At 39.0% G+C, this 17,192-nt stretch overlaps 1 protein-coding gene and 3 pseudogenes across 2 annotated transcripts in view; 2 read left to right on the plus strand and 2 right to left on the minus strand.

Annotated features, from left to right (window-relative positions):
- The window catches only part of TMEM231 (transmembrane protein 231), a 17,950-nt gene extending 4,099 nt beyond the window's left edge, over positions 1-13,851 (minus strand). The window contains exons 1-4 of one of the 2 annotated variants that reach the window (XM_023523159.1): positions 13,636-13,851; positions 13,362-13,531; positions 5,848-5,976; positions 5,367-5,510 (exon numbers count right to left, since the gene is read on the minus strand). In XM_023523159.1, the coding sequence (XP_023378927.1) occupies positions 5,367-5,510; positions 5,848-5,976; positions 13,362-13,531; positions 13,636-13,774 (582 nt within the window). In that variant the 5' untranslated portion in view covers positions 13,775-13,851. The remainder of the gene's footprint in view (positions 1-5,366; positions 5,511-5,847; positions 5,977-13,361; positions 13,532-13,635) is intronic. The other variant, XM_011379942.2, reaches the window with a different exon arrangement.
- LOC111731494 lies at positions 2,548-3,205 on the plus strand (annotated as a pseudogene).
- LOC111731509 lies at positions 3,824-3,942 on the plus strand (annotated as a pseudogene).
- On the minus strand, positions 9,630-9,748 carry LOC111731512 (annotated as a pseudogene).
- Positions 13,852-17,192: the final 3,341 nt, after the last annotated feature.

Here is a 17,192-nt window from a genome sequence, read left to right on the forward strand (position 1 = left end):
TTTTACAGGTTTTCAAGCTATTTATAAAATACCTCTCTCTCTATTCTAATCAGAGAAATAATTTCTTTAACTTCTAAAAATTAGACCATATTTTCAACTCCTCTGTCTTTTCCTTGCTCTTCTCTGGATGATCTCTAATTTATCTTTTAAATGTAGAGATGGAAATAGGATAAAGTGCAAATAATAAGCATGTAATCCTCTAAAGGAAATGACTTCCTGCTCTCTAATATCCCCATTGATATTAAAATAAAAGGTGCTATGGGGTTCTGGGTGAAGACTGGACTCAGGATGCTGAGAGCATAGGGGAGGCATTACAAAAGGGGAAAAAAAAAAGGGTTCTGGTCCAAGATGGCAACAAATTAACTTCCTAAATGCACCTCCTCCCACTGACACACTGCATCTACAGCTACACATGGAGCAATTTCCTCTGAAAGAAATCCAGAAACTAGTTGAGTGACTTCTACACATTGGGCAAACGAAAAAATATCCACATCACCCACATTGAAATGGATCTTGGTAGACACAACTACTGGGAACCACTACAAACAAAGAAGGTGGCTTGGACAATGACAAAGGTTAGCTCAGGCTGGGATGATTGATAAAATTCATCTTCTACATGAGACCACTCCATCAAGCCTGAGAAATGGGTCTGTTTTATCTAATCCACAGAAACTAAAACAGAATCAAGGAAAATGAAGAAATAGAGGAATAGGTTCCAAACAAAAGAACAAGAAAAAACTCAAGAAACAGACTTTAATAAAATGGAGATAAGTGATTTACCTGACAGAGAGTTCAAAATATCAGTCACAAAGATGCTCACTGAGGTCAGGAGAATAGTGCATGAACAAAATGAGAAAAGATACTACAAGAAAAGCACAGGCCAATATCTCTAGTGAACATGGATGTAAAAATCCTCACCAAAATATTAGCAAACCAAATTAAACAGTACATTAAAAAGATCAGACGCCACGATCAGGTGGGATTTATTCCAAGGATGTAAGGATGGTTCAACATCCACAAATTGATGATACACCACATTAACAAAATGAAGGATAAAAATCACCTCAGTAGATGCAGAAAAAGCATTGACAAAATTCGACATCCAATCATAATAAAAACTCTCAACAGGGTAGGTATAGAGGGAATGTACCTCAACATAATAAAGGACATATATGACAAGCCCACAGCTAATATCATACTCAAAGGTGAAAAGCTGAAAGTTTTTCCTTTAAGATCAGGAACAAGACAAGAATGCCCATCTTGCCACTTTTATTCCACATAGTACAGGAAGTCCTAGCCAGAGAAATCAGGCAAGAAAAAGAAACAAAAGTAATCCGAACTGGAAAGGAAGAAGTAAAATTGTCTCTATGAGCAGATGACACAATATTATATAAAGAAAATCCTAAAGAGTCCACCAAAAAACTGTTAGAACTAATAAATGAATCAGTAAAGTTTCAAGACAAAAAATCAATATACAAAAATCACTTTCATTTCTATACACTAACAATGAATTATCAGAAAAGGAAATTAAGAAAACAGTCCCATTATAATGAATCAAAAAAAGAATATAAAATACTTAGAAATAAATTTAGTCAACAAGGTGAAAGACTTGTATACTGGAAACTATAAGACATTGGTAAAAGAAATTGAAGACAGAAAATGGAAAGATATTCTGTACTCATGGGTTGAAAGAATTAATGTTGTTAAAATGTCCATACTAATAAATAGGTAGATAAGTAAATAAGTAAGTAAGTAAGTAAGTAAGTAAGTAAATAAATAAATAAATAAATAAATAGAATGTCCATACTATCCAAAGAAATCTATAGATTCAGCGTAATCCTTATCAAAATTTCAATGGCATTTTTCAAAGATATTAAAAAAACAATCCTAAAACTTGTATGGAACCACAAAAGACCCCAAAGACCCAAAGCAGTCTTGAGAAAGAACAAAACTGAAGACATCAAACTTCTTGTTTTCAAACTATATTTACAAAGCTATAGTAATCAAAACAGTGTGGTACTGGCATAAAAACAGACATATCGATGGAATAGAACAGAAGGCTTAGAAATAAACCCACAAACATACAGTCAGTTAATTTATGACAAAGGGGAAGAAAACAATGGGAAAGGGATAGTCTCTTCAATAAATGGTACTGGGAAAACTAGACAGTCACATACAAAAGCATGAAACTGGACTCCTATCTTACACCATATACACAAATCAAATCAAAATGGATTAAAACCTAAACTTAAGACCTGAAATTATAAAACTCCTAGAAGAAAATATAGGAGTATGCTTCTTGACATCAGTCTTGCAATAATTTTTTTGGATTTGACACCAAAAGTACAAGCAATGAAAGCAAAAATAAATAAGACTATGTCAAATTAAAAAGCTTTTGGACAGCAAAGGAAACCATTAACAAAATAAAAAGACAATCTACAGAATGGGAGAAAATATTAGCAAATAGTATATCTGATAAGAGGTTAATACTCAAAATGCATAAAGAACTCACACAACTCAATGGCAAAAAAAAAAAAAAATCTGATTAAAAATGGGCAGAGGAGCTCTTGGCGTTAGCGGCCTGAGGTAACCTCCGAAAATGGTTCGCTATTCATTTGACCCAGAAAACCTCACAAAATCATGCAAATTAAGAAGTTCAGATCTTCGTGTTCACTTTAAGAACACTCGTGAAACTGCCCTGGCCATCAAGGGTATGCATATCTGAAAAGCCACCAAGTATCTGAAGAATGTCACTTTTCAGAGGCAATGTGTGCCATTCCGTCGTTACAATGGTGGAGTTGGTAGCTGTGCCCAGGTCAAACAATGGGGCTGGACACAGGGTCAACGGCGCAAAATGAGTGCTGAATTTTTGCTGCATGTGCTTAAAAATGCAGAGAGGAATCCTGAACTTAAGGGTTTAGATGTAGACTCTCTGGTCATTGAGCACATCCAGGTGAACAAAGCTCCCAAGAAGCAGCACAGAACGTACAGAGCTCATGGCGAGTTAGCCCCTACATGCGCTCTCCCTGCCACACTGAGATGATCCTCACTGAAAAAGAGCAGGTGTTCCTAAACCCGAACAGGAGTTTGCCCAGAAGAAAAAGATACCCCAGAAGAAACTGGAGAAACAAAAACTTATGGCCCGGGAGTAAATTTAGCATCAAATAAATGGTAATAAAAGTAAAAAAAAAAAAAAAAAAAAAAAGGCAGAGGAACTGAATAGACATTTTTCCAAAGAAGACATACAGGTGGCCAACAGGTACATGAGAAAGTGCTCAACATCACTAATCATCAGGGAAAAGCAAGTCGAAACCACAATGAGATATCATGTAGCAGCAATTACCAAAAAGAAGAGATAACAAGTACTGGCAAGGATATGAAGAGAAGAACCCTTGCTCACTAAAGTGAAGCTGCTACAGAAAACAGTATGGAGGTTCCTCATAAAATTACAAATAGAATGACCATATGACCCAGCAATCCCACTTCTGGGTATATATCCAAAGGAAATTAAAATAGGATATTGGAGAGCTATCTGCATTCCCATGTCACTGCAACATCATTTGCAATAGCCAAGAAACAGAAACACCTAAGTGTCTGTCAATGGATGAATGAATAAAGATGATGTATTGTGTGTGTGTATATACACATATACACAATTATTATTATTATTCAGACATGAAACAAGAAGGAAATCCTGCCATTTGCAACGACATGGATGAAGCTTGAGATTATGCTAAGTGAAATAAATCAGACAAAGATTAATACTACCTGGTATCTATGCAGAATCTAAATACAAAGTCAAATTCATAGAAACAGAGTACAAGTCTATGGCCACGCTACCCTGAACAAGCCCGATCTGGTCTGATCTCGGAAGCTAAGCAGGGTCAGGCCTGGTTAGTACTTGGATGGGAGACCACCTAGGAAGACCATGTGCTGTAGGCATAAAAAATAAAAAAAGAAAAATAAGAGATTGTAAATTGACAAGGTCCTTGCAATCTGTGAGGTCAACCAAGGGTTGCTTCGCCTAAAAAAAAAAAAAAAAAAGAAAAGAAAGGAAAAGAAAAAGAAAAAGAGTACAAAAGTAGTTGTATACTTTAAATAGCTTACAATTTTATTTATCAATTATACTTCAATAAAGAAAAAAACAAGCAAAGACCTTTTCCAAGCCACCCCCCACAAAAAAAAGTGCTATGTTAAGTTTATATCTTACAGTCTTCCTCCTTTTTTTTCAACTTATATAGATTATAGCTAGGGTGACCATGAATCCTAGTTTGTCTGGAACAGTCTTGGTTTATGTCTGTAATAACGGACATTATGTCTGTAATATCCCTCTTTCCTTTTCCTTTTCCCTCGGCCTGACTTGCATGGGCTCCCTTGTGATAAAATAAAGCTTAGTAATCAAAGTTCAGATGCATAAGTTCTGGCCTAAGACAGACAATTCATGGCTCTGTTGCTTTCAAGCTGTGGGACTTTGGAAAAATTAATTAACCCCTGTAAGTCTGTTTCCTCACGTGTAAAACTAGAGTTATGCTTTCAATATAAATCTGAGCGCTTACAACATGCCAAGCACTGTTTTAGGCACTGGGGTGCAAGTATAAAGATGTCAGTGCTTTTACCGCTGAGAGAGAAAGCAAGTAAACAAAACTGAAAACATACCTTTATATATCAGGTGAAATAAGAAAAGGTAAGGGGTGACAAGGAGAGAGAGAGGGGAATTCTGTTTTAGAAAGAAGTGTCAGGGAAGGACTGGGCTCAAGGACATTTGAACAGGGACCTTAATGGAGAGGCAGAATAAGCCATGTGGACAGTTGGCAGAGGGAAAGGCAAGGGCAAAGTCCTAGGCAGGAGCTGCTTCTCGGGTTTGAAGAACAGCACAAGGCCGGTGTAGCTAGAAAGAGAAAGGGGGACAATGGTAGGACGAGCAGCTAGAGAGCTGGCAAATGACAGAGTAGGCATCTCCAGAGCTTGCTATGATGATTGCATGAGATGATATATTCAAACTTCTTGACTCAGGACTGGCAGATGTTATGTGTTCAATCATCAGTCGTTAATTTATTTTTTAAATGTTTTACACAAACTGAAAAAAATCTCTTGGACTGTGTGGTATGTACATGTGTTGTGTGTATGCATTTGAAAGCAATCAACAATTTGGTTCTTAGATGAAGACAAAGATTTTTTCCCTCTTTCTAGGTATAAATACAGGTGTATGTGTCTCCATTTTTTGAAAGAATTTATGGCACGAATTCCTCGGAAATCCTCTTCTGTGCCACCCACTGGAGTTCCAACTTCCATTTCTCCCTCTTCAAAGACCTGATAAACAGTAACATATAGAAACAAAGGAGATGGACAAGGAGAAGCATCCTTACGTTGTATCGAACGTCTAGGCCACTGTAGCTTAGGGGCTGCTTCTGCTGCAGCCTCAGGTCTCCATTCACATATAACTGGGACCCTGGAACAGCGAAGGAGGATTGGAGAAACGCCATGCTCTGCATCACGAATGTCGACATCCTCTGAAATCATTAGAGGGAGAGGTAATGCCAATTTCGGTCAGGCCTGAAGGGCTCTGGGTTCTAAGGGTCACCTGTATGTGGTGAAAGCCTAATGGTCCTTCACATACTTGGCTTCTCTGTGCAGGATGCACTCTGTCCAGAACCCTCTGAGCTGTTAATAGCTCATACGAATTAACATAGCTCCCAAAACATTCGATTTGCCAGAGTTAAATCCCAAACTACATCTTAGAAAAGAGCCTTTTTCTACAATGTGGGTTTTCCCAGAAATCAGAGAGAGGGCTCTGTTCTATTAAAAGACAAAAGGGAGAGGACAGGCTTCCCTCGGGAAGTGACTCACGTGCAATTGGTAGGAGAAAGTCAAGATGAGCTGCACGCCAAGAACATGCTCCGTGGACTGCAGGGGAAGCTCCAGTTTAAAATGAAGCATGTCCATTTTCCCATCCTGGTTCCTGTCTTCTTCTCTAGTCTAGGAAACCCAAAGAAGGCCAGTGACCTTGGTCCTTAATAAGTCAGGAAGAATCCATATCACTGTTTTACATACACAATGACCCACTGTTCTGCCACACACAGGTATTATCTCCCTTATCAAAAGGAAAAGAAAAATAAATAGGTATAAGTGAATCGATATTGAGAAAAGAGACACAATGTACAAGGCCCCTGAACTTTGTACTTAACGCTTTCAAATATTCAGGAACCAAATGAATGGGAACTTGAAGTGGCAATAACGACAATAAACATCTGGATGGTATTTTTCTTTTTAGTTGTCTCATTTGATCTTTTTTGTTTTTGTTGTTGGTATTTTCTTTCTTTTTTCATTTTTATAAACATGCCTGTGTTTGCATGGAAAATTTAACTTGCACATCGGAATTGTCTTCCGCTTGTCTGGAGTCAACATTTTTAAATAGAAAAGAAACTAGTACTAATCTCTGCATTCCCCAGACTCAGCAGAAAAACACCAAGCTCTATTTATATACCCTTTAACCACAAATGTCTTTGCTTCAGAGTCTCAACGTTGGACTTCATCTTACCATTGTCAGGATTTTAAAGCCTATTGCATCCTTTAGTACCAATCAATAAAATGATAAAAAGAGATAAAATCAGTAAGCCATTAAAAATACACAGATACTCTATAAATTAGGACATGAAAGTAGAGCAAAACAGAAGAGGGAAAAAGACAAATTACAACTCATAAAAAAACAGAACAAAACCCTGGTATCCAGTCTTAACTATGCATAGTCTTGTCTCACAGCGATCCCTAAAATGTTTAGCACGAAGGATGGTTACTGAAACGTGATCACTGCTGATGTGATTCCTGGTATGATTCTGGATCTTCTTGCTACAACTGATCTTTTCCCAGTGTAGGTTCCCAGAAGGATTACACTATGGTGTATCAACATTCCTATCTGAATTCTCCATCTACTGATTCATTTCTCTTTCCACCGATACCATTATGTGAGGAAAAGATTCTTTGTTCTTTTTCAGGCTCATAAGATTGTTTGAGATGGAGATACCTAAGTTTTCAGAAACTTTCAATCGTTTCTTTCCTTCTAGACAATAATGTCCTTATCCTAGGCCTTGTTATAGAGAAACCTATCCTCTCTCTTCTGTTGAAGACTATTTTCTCTGTCCTGTTTCATCAGCTTTGCAGGTGCAGGGGAGGCATATCTGTTACCAGGGCTTGATGATCAAGTTACTGAAGCAATTATGTATTAGCAATTATGATTAGGACAGAAAAGAGGCTGCCTTGTCTTCCCATGAATTTTCTTCAGTTGATATCTGGGAAGACTTGGAAGACAAAGTCAGGTTAACTCTCTGGAGTGGATCCATGCCTTCTGGATCTTTCAGGTTGAACAAGACGACAAAGATCAAAGTTCTCAACTTGCAAGAGAGGATAGTGGTCAGGAGGGACTTGCCAGAAGAATCCGGACTCCAACACAGTGCGGGAGGGAGAGAAATGCAATTCATTTGGTCTTTAAAATAAGTCTAAGGTAGGCAGAGCAAGTATTATCCCCATTGTATGGATGAGAAAATCAAGGCTCAGGGAAGTGATGGGACTTATTGAGAATAGCTAGTAATGAAAAAGACAGGATTTGAAACTGTATCTTTGACTTCAAATCTGGTTCTCTTTCCAGGGCTAAAATGTTCAGACAAAACAAAACAAAACAACAACAAACAACTCAAGAAGATGTTAGGTAGGACAAATCTTTTTGCAAAAAGCCAGTGTCGGAATTATGACTATAAGTCTGTATATTCGTTGTACACACACTTTTACTCCAAGTTCACAGAGGACAGAGATTTGGCACCGTAATTAGTGTCTACTTGTTAAATTCATTCATTAATCTGTCAAGCATTTGTTGAGGGCCTACTATATGTCAGGCACTATTTCAGGTGCTGGGAATATAACGGCAAACAAAATAGACAAGGTCCCCACCTTAATGGAGCTTACATTCCCAGCCAGCTTACATTCCCAATAAACAAATACATACATACCAATATTACGTAATGATAAGTGCCACAAAGAAAAATGAAGCAGGCTGAAATTACAGAACAACTAGTAGAATTCTTTTTACAGAAAATATTCAGGAAGACCTGTCTGTTGGAAACCTGAATGAAGTGAGGTGAGGAGGCATGGAAATATCCGAGGGAAGAGTGATCCGGGCTAACAAAGTGAACATTAACAGAGTAAAAGTGGGTTAGTGTTTAAGAGAGTGTAGTGAGGCCAGTGCAGCTGAGCAGACGAATGAGATGGAGGGTAGTGAATGGAGAGAGCCATGGGGATAAGTGATGATGCAAATGGTGTATCTCCCACAATGACCTCTCTCCGCGTTAAACTCTCACTCCCATAAGGCTGGCAAGGTGGGCTACATTTCTATGCTATCACTTGGACCATTGATGAAATCAATTTTTAATTCAAGATTAACACATGTGCAACAGCTATAAAGGCAGGCATTAAAAGAGCTAATACTTCTTTAATACAAGTTCAAGGTGAGTATCTAAAATCAAGTTGGTCTGGCTAAGGTAATTCATAAATCACACTATCACCTTGTTTCTATAAGGTTTATGTGTAATTTGGACCAACTTTTATATCCATTGATTGTCCCATCTTATCCCCGTGCATATCCCAGAAAAGAGATATTAGTAGTTATAATAATAATTAGAGAGGTAGGTACTATCATGCTCTTTATATAGATAGTTACATTGAGGCTGAGAGAGGATGTGGAACCCAATGACAGAATTGGGGCTAGGACTTAGGTTTGCTGACTCCTGGTTCAGTGTTCTTTCTATAACAGGCCACAAGAACCCTAATCTCAAAAATTCCTGGTGGTTAAAAGAGGATCATCCTTTACAGATATATGTGAAATCAATACTAATTTACTAGATAGGATAAATACAGGCATTATTGGATTTAATCAACCTATATCAATCAGGGTCCAATCAGGAAAACAGAACCGAAACAATAATTTAACAGAGGGAATTTAGTATAGGGGATAGTTAGTAACATAGGTATTAGAGGGCTAACAAGGCTAAAAGGGAATGCCGTGATAAGACAGAGAGGGTAACTGCAGGAAGCAGCTCCCATTCTAAAGGCTGGAGAAGGGAAGAGGCTGGCACTACCTCAAGGAACTGGGATTCAGACCTTAAGAAGAGAGTGCTGCCCAGCTAGCGCTGATACCTCCAGAGCTCGGAGAAGGAACCCACTAGAGGAAATCAGTAACCTGGAGGAAACTTACTCCTTCCTGTTTGCATCACCCCAGCAATGGTTCTTCACCCTGGCAGGAGCAACTGGTGGCAGTTTCCGGTTTTTTCCTACTCCCAGAACAAGGCTCATCATGCCTCCTATTGGCAGAACGTACCAGGAAGCCAGTGGGCAAAGGAGAATGTGGTTTTCAGCATCTCTGCATGAGCATCATAAAGCAAAGGATAGGAGGGTGGGTTTGGAACTGCAATGAGACCTGAAAACTACACAATCTGATAGTAAGAGTTGCTATAAATGAAAGGAATGCCGTTTTTTTCTAAATGCCCTGACTTGCAAGATTTTCCCCGTCAAGGATTCTACAGTATCTCATGGTTTGTTTTCATATACCTTTCATTCTTTTGAGTCATATATATACTTTTTTATGCCTACAGCACCTGATCTTCCTAGGTGGTCTCCCATCCAAGTACTAACCAGGCCCAACCGTGCTTCGCTTCCGAGATCACACAAGATTGGGCGTGTTCAGGGTGGCACGCTCATAGATGAGTCATATTCTTTTATTAAAGGATAATTTTCCTAGTTTAGATCAGTGTTCATTTTACCACACATTTGTCATCAAGTGTTCCATTTTTTTCTTTTTATGCTGAAAATATCTTCGGCATCAGTCTTTGGGTCTCCTGCAAAATAGGGACCACTACTGCATGGCTCCTAGACTCATCAAATCCTTGTTCCCTGTATTTCAAGGAATCTAAGATACCATCAATTATAAAATGCACCATTATTTTATGTACAAGAAAGGAGAAGTTTCCAATTATACTATGACACAATGTTTCTAAACACTAGAGTATTTATTTTATACTTACTGAATGAGTTTTTAGACTTATTATTTACATCAGATATCATACTTATGCACATAGAAAAATATATGTGAAATTGATTGACCCAGGGATTCCTAAAACTTCTTTAGATCATGATTCTTTTGAATCGCTTTTTGACTCAATGATATACATACCTTTCTATGCAATTTTGTCCTTTGTGTCACTAAGCACATTGATGATAAAGCATTTTTTTTTTTTTTTAATTCACAAAGGGAGCAAGAATCCATTGGTCTGGACTCTTGAACATGCTTTAAAATTATGTGGAGTTAGCCTATTTTTTAATGTCTCTTGAACCTACCCTTATCCGCTCTGCATTTAGCTCTTTAGGGGTTAGAATAATATTTTACTATCTTATTTTATTTGTCAAGTTTACATCAATAAAGCTGAAAACAAAACAGCAGTAGCAACAACAATGTTTCACTATCTCTGGATTTTCTTTCAAGTTGCTGATGTCCCTTCTGCGACTTTTAGTGCAGGCACTTTTGATGTTTATGCATGTGTAAGGTAATGAGGACTATGTCAAGCCTGTCTCCTGGCCAACAGCTACTGTAAGATACCATGGATAGGAAGACACGCTGATTTTGGAGATGTGAAAAAAAGGTGTCTCAGACACATACACTTTCCATTCATCTTCCTATATCCTCCTATAGCCTTCAGCCCCGACACTCTCTGGGTTCACAGATGCCCTAAAGAGCAAAGTCAGGCTCATTGAGGGAAAAGGACTATCTGTGCTTTTTTTCTTCTCAGAAACAAGGAACAACAAACTTGACTTTTAAAGCATCAAAAACATGAAGACTTTAGAGATGCACAGGTGAGCTGACCAAAGCAGAAGCAAGGCCATTTCTGACTTCTGAGACATGTTCCCAAATTAGCAACCTCCAGCATTTGCTTGAACATTGATCTAAAACCACTGTTTCCTTGGCTTCTTGGATGGTTTCTTGGATGGGCTATAGTCAGTCTACCTTTATATTCAGAGTTTGAAAAGTATTTTGTTGCAATAGGGTTAAGATATAACATATAGAATAAGAAAACCTTGAACTCAGCCAGGAAGGAAGCAACTTACTAAGAAAGACTAAATGACAAGGTCATAAATTACTTATAGACTCTGGCCTAGAATGGAGGGAAAGGAAAAAAAGATTAAGAAAAAGGAGCTTTGGTCTTATAGTTTACAATGTAAAATTGCCCAGTATTAAAGAGGATTAATAGCTCTAGGCACCATAAAAACACCCGGTAGTCTTGGCTTTGCAGATTTAAAATTGGAACACATACAAGAAGCAGGGGGAACAAGGGCAGTGCTCTCAAGGGAGTAGTTTCTGATTACAGAGATAAGAGGTTCACTAGCAGTCCAACTGGGAGTCAACTAGTTGTGTGAATGAACAAGTGAAAAGAATAAATGAATGAAACCTAATGTTATATCCTCGTTTTCATGATTTCTTTAAGTTTTCATGATTATTTCTTAGACTCAAATAGCCATAAGAGTATGATAGAGAAGAATATACAAATGTAAAGAAAAAAAATTGCTATTCAAAATTGAAGACAAGGAATGCTAACCTAAAGTAAAACTAACAAGTTAAGTTTTTGCTTGTTAGGAATAAAAAATTTTTTGTTTCCACTTTTGGAAACATGCACTTGGAACACAAGCATACCTGGACACTGGCCTCTTATCCACAGTCACCCTGTGACATTATAATCTCAAATAAGAATAAAAATGGGTAATATGTCATGATTAGTGAGGAGCTATTGAAATAAATTTGTCTCCTATTCCAATTATACTTTAAAAATCAATTTAAAAGTCCTGATCATTGAAAGAATCAAAGAGTTCAACAACGTTTGTTACAAAATCCAGCAGACTTCAACTCTTTGGCAAATATTTTCATCTCATTTCAGGCATTCTCTGTTGACTTCCCAACAGAGATGGAGATTTAGTTTTCTTCCCTCCACCTTCCACCACGTCCCATCCCCTCTATAGTTTTTCCATCCCCCCCCCAATAGTTATACTCTCATTTGAATATGTAAATCCTATTCACAATTCTGATTGCTTTTCCTTTCTCATTTTTTCCTTACTTTATATTTCTCTAGGGTTAATAATTATTTTATTTGCTTTCTTAATTTTCTATGTACCTATACAATTTCAATAAACAGCTTTTATTGCAGTTCCTCACAATTTGATGTTTAAAGGAGCAAAATTTATTGAAAATCTTGTTCACTGCAATATTCTCTCTAATAGTGAAAAAGCAAAAGAAAATCAAATATCCACCAACGGGAACTGGTTAAATCTATTACAGGTTTTCCATATCATGAAATACCTTGCAGATCTTAAAAATAACGTTGATTAAAAAAAAAGCATTGATACATGTACCAAAATGAGCCTTTTACCTGTAACTCTAATATATTACAAGGAGCATGCATTTTTGTAATCAGAAAAAAATATAAGAAAATTTAAAGTAATCAGAAAAAAGTAATCTGAATTCTATTTTGTTTGTAGTTATTCATGTGGATGCTGGAAAAAAAATCTGATATATTTTTTCAGCTACAAAAGTTTGACTTGTAGGCCAATCATCTCAGAGCTGTCTAGAGATTCAACTTTGGAAGAAAACCAGAATTTTCATACTTCTAAAGAAAAACGTTTTTAAAAAAATGAGTAGAAAGGGAGTGCGTGTAAAGGAAGTTCTCACTTATTCTGAGCCAAATACTAAATCACAATCAGTAAAATGCTTAATTTTCATTCTGGACAGCTGCAGGATGGAGCAGCATCTAATGAAACAAGCCCAGGGAGGCGGAAATGGACCATTCCGGGGAGGTTGCTTAACCAATCAGCACCTAGGCTTCCAGGTGTCAAGTCTGCATAAAAATACCTGCCTTTTCGGTTCCAACGATGTCCATGAACAATTGCAGAGACACGAAGGGGTTGTATGTAACAAGAACACCGCTCGTCCTTCATTGACTTATAAAGGCACATTCTCAACCACCTTTCTATCAGCCCAGACCAACGGAAATGACGGGAGCCAGAAAGAGAATGCCACTAGCTTCTGGGCTGAGTCAGGAAGCATAAGCTGACAGCAGTGGCTAACTTTCTTGGGGTTGTGGACAGCTTGGAGAAGTCGAATGAAACAAGATTTACTCCCCAGAAAATTAAACGTATGTTCAGGCCACTGAGCCTGTGTACACACAACTGACCATGGGTTCGCGCCCCAAGCTGGGCTCCCCGGGGGCGCGGCCGCTCGCTCCCTTTCCTCCAGCCCCACCCCCGCCCAGTCCCGGTGGGCAGGAACCACGCACCGAAACGAGCGGGACACGCAGGTGATCCCCTTGCAGCCGGTTGAAGGCGGGGAACGTGCTCCAGGCGAGGAACTCGCCACGCTCGGGTTCCAGCAGGGCCACGAGCAGCACTTGGTGCTGGAAGGCCACAGTCGGCTGCTCTTCGTAGCTGCTCCGCTTCAGCCAAAACCCTGAGGTAAAGAGGGCGGGAGAGCGGTGGAGGGGTCAGGAAGGCCCGCGCGGGCACAGCGGGCTGCGGGGAACTGTGTCGCGCACCGGCCGGGGAGAGGCTCACCGTGGCTCCGGAAGGCCACCAGCAGCGGCGGGATGTACGTGAGCGCGGTGGCCAGCAGCAGGAACAGTGCGGCCTTTGAGCACAGCCCTGCGCGGTAGCCGCGCTCGGCTGGGTGAGAGAAGAGCTCGTAGAGCGCCATGAGCGCGTGGCGTGTGGCAGCGCACTCCGGACCTCCCCTCGAGTAGGAAGTGACCACCAAGTTTGGCTTCTCCTGGTTGCCATAGCCTTGGTCTCCACGGCAACCGACGGCGCACGGACAAGAACCAATAGCAAGGACGCGGGGCCTTGGTGGGGGCGGGGTTAATGGGGGGCGGTGCCCGCTGGGACTGTCGACCTCGCTTTACACTTTATGAGCATTTTCCCAAAGGCTGAGTGTAAATAGTGTTGCTGTGCACCAAAATCGTAGCTGTTGCCCGTGTTAACATTTGTGTAAAATAATATTTTCTTAAAAGTTGACTAAATTAAAGACCTGCTTATGTGTTATTAAGTCCAACCAGTCCCAGCACACCCTCCATTGGAGGAAAACGCACAAAATAAATGTGTCCGTGGTCTTGGACCTGGTCCTGGGCTAAGACCAAACCCAGGTTCCTGTGTTTCCAAATTTTCTGTTGCTTTCACTATAATCCATAGGAGGACACATGTTACACACCTCTCCAACATTTGAAATTTATTCTGCATGTTTTATGGGTCTGTTAATGTGTAATTGCTTAAATTCGTTATCCTATTTCTTCTCCTGACTCAATTCTTCAACTAACCACCCTCACAAGGAAGGCATCCAATGTCCTTACAACATTCAATAAGCTAAATATAATGACCCAGACACGGAAACAGGACAAATCTCCCGGTTCTTCGTTGGGTAAAGGATAGTTACTGTGCAGCTCTCTCTTCTATACTTTATCACCTGTATTGGGTACAAGCTTGGCTATCGGTTTTAGGGGAAGCAATGGTTCTTCCCAAAGATAACACTGGCTTTTCACTTAGTTGAATGCTTCCCCCACCCTGCCCTAAACCAGTATTTTGAAGATGTCAGATTTTTTTTTTTTTAATACCATGGTTCACATCCAAATTCTTCATCAAAAGGCCCTGAATGATCCACACTGCAGTGCCAAGAAATAGTATGAGGAGCGAAATCCAGTAGTTGATGCACTTATTTTGAAGGTAACCCAGAAGTGGCTTTTAGGTGAAGAGAATAGCCGAAATCCTAACAACACAGACAAACACAGAGAAGTCAAAGCTGCTCATGTGGGAAAACTATCCAGGGTCCTTACCACAGTCCAAGATGACAATTAATGTCATCGGCCATAAGATGCTTTTGATATGTCTCGTCCAATACTACTCATTCTTGCTTTAAAGCTTTTCTGGGTGGCAACACAATTCTTAAATATAACAACTGTATATCTTAAATCTTATGATTTTGATATTATATTGTATTTATGCTTTAAGAGCATGACTTTATTTAAATAACCATTAAAATAAGATTCTAGAATAGGTAGTCCTAATGTCGCCTCCTGAGGGAGGCTCTTCTCTGAGGAAGGAGGTGTTTGCCTCCAAAACTTCTTCTTTCAGCAGAGGTAACACATACTGTAGCTGGTGTCATCTTAGTTACTGCTGAAACAGAGAAAGACGATTGCTAAGAATTTCGGTGTACGACTAGCCTCTGAGATGCCATGAGCTTTGCAAAAGTATTTAACAATAACAGAGACCAATATTTATTCTTTGCTTCCATGATTTGAGGAAGCTAGTCTTTGTGGTTTTATTTAAATTCTTTGAAAGAGAACATTAGATTTTTTTATTATGAAAAATTATTGGGGTGACATTGACCAACAAAATCCAGTAAGTTGCATCGTGTGTTCACCGTCCATAGTTAGCCTTCCGTCACCACATATTTGATCCCTTTTACCCCTATCTACCTCTTCCCTCCCCCAACATTGTATTTTTTAAAAATGCTAAAGATCTCTGTAAATCGTGTCATTTTCACACATTCATGACTGAGAACTGACTTCTCAGTTTCCATATCTATAATTTTCTCATGTTTCATACAAGTTACCTGCAAGGACAGAGTCATTCTCTTAAAACTACACATATTGTGTTCTAGTTCTTTCTAGAAGCTCTCATTCAGGGCCTTTTGAATCAGTTTAGAACTCCTGAATGTTTGCTTCAAAGTTTTCCAATACTTCCTTCACCTGGGCATTTATCTATATCACTGAAACTTTGGCTTCCCATTTTCCTCTTCTAACTCTGGCTTTTGTTTCTGTCCATTAAAGAAAATTTATCCTTTGAAAAATGTACCCTTCTCTCCAAAACATAAAATTCACATTTCCTATGAATGCTTCTTGATAAACCTCCCTTGGCTTTGTGTTTGCCCCATTGCTCTAGCCATCCCTCAGTATCCATGTTCAAATACCTCTCCAACATTTGAAATTCTACGTTTTATGGGTCTGTTGATGTGTAATTGCTTATATTTGTTATCCTATTTCTCCTCCTGACTCACTTCTTCAACTAACCACCCCCACAAAGAAGACATCCAATGTCCTTACAACATTCAGTAAGCTAAATATAATGACCCAATAGATAGAGAAGGTGATGTATATCGTCAAGGCAGATCAGAGACACCAATTAGAATAGTGAACTGGAAAGAGACATCAAAAAAGTAGGTAAAAATAGAAGACAGAAAAACATAGAGTACATCGTTGAGATCATCGGGTGTCATCATGCCTATGGGTTGGTGGGTGGTAGATCTTTCCCCTGAGACTGTATTAAGCTCTTCCATATGCATGGTAGTGTACGCATGCCTTGGACTAGGGCACAGTGACTTGCTCTGAAAGCAGGAGTTTCAGACCAATTTCTAACTTCTCCACTGATTTACTGACTATCAGAGAGTGAATAACTATCTTTATTCCTCAGTGTTTAATTCTATTTGCAAAATCATTTTTTTCTGCCACTCTCTAGCTGATCTATCCAGTTCAATAGCTTTAAATATTTCACATTTGAATCTGAGACTCATAGATCCCTTGACCTATCCTACATCTTCACTTGGATATGTCTCTCGGGCATCTCATACTTAATATATCCAAAATCAAACTCTTGATTCTCACCCCAAGCTGGATCTACTCTATTACAGTAAATGGCAATTCCATCCTTACAAAAACTTTGACTTGTCCCTCACACCTCTTACCCAATCTGTCAGCAAATTTTGTCAGCTCTACCTTCAAAATATATCTAGACTACAACTGCTTTCCACCACCTCCAGACACTATCTTGATCTAAGCCAACATCATCTTTCACCTGGATCATCACAATAGCCTCTTAACTGCTCCCCTTGCTTTCATCCTTTACTCCCTGTATTCTGTCTATACAGAAGCTAGCCTGATCACTTAAGAAGTTATGTCACACCACTGCTTAACATGAAATTCGAAGCTCAACATAGTTTTGTTCTAGATTTCTTTGATCTAATTTCCTAACACACGCCTCCTTGTTTATTCAGTTCCAGCTATATGGGGTTCCTTCCTATTCCTAGAATATGCCAACTACTTTTTCTAATTAGTGTTTTATTCCAC

The sequence above is a fragment of the Pteropus vampyrus genome, unplaced genomic scaffold, assembly GCF_000151845.1.
Source record: "Pteropus vampyrus isolate Shadow unplaced genomic scaffold, Pvam_2.0 Scaffold379, whole genome shotgun sequence".
NCBI lineage: Eukaryota > Metazoa > Chordata > Mammalia > Chiroptera > Pteropodidae > Pteropus > Pteropus vampyrus.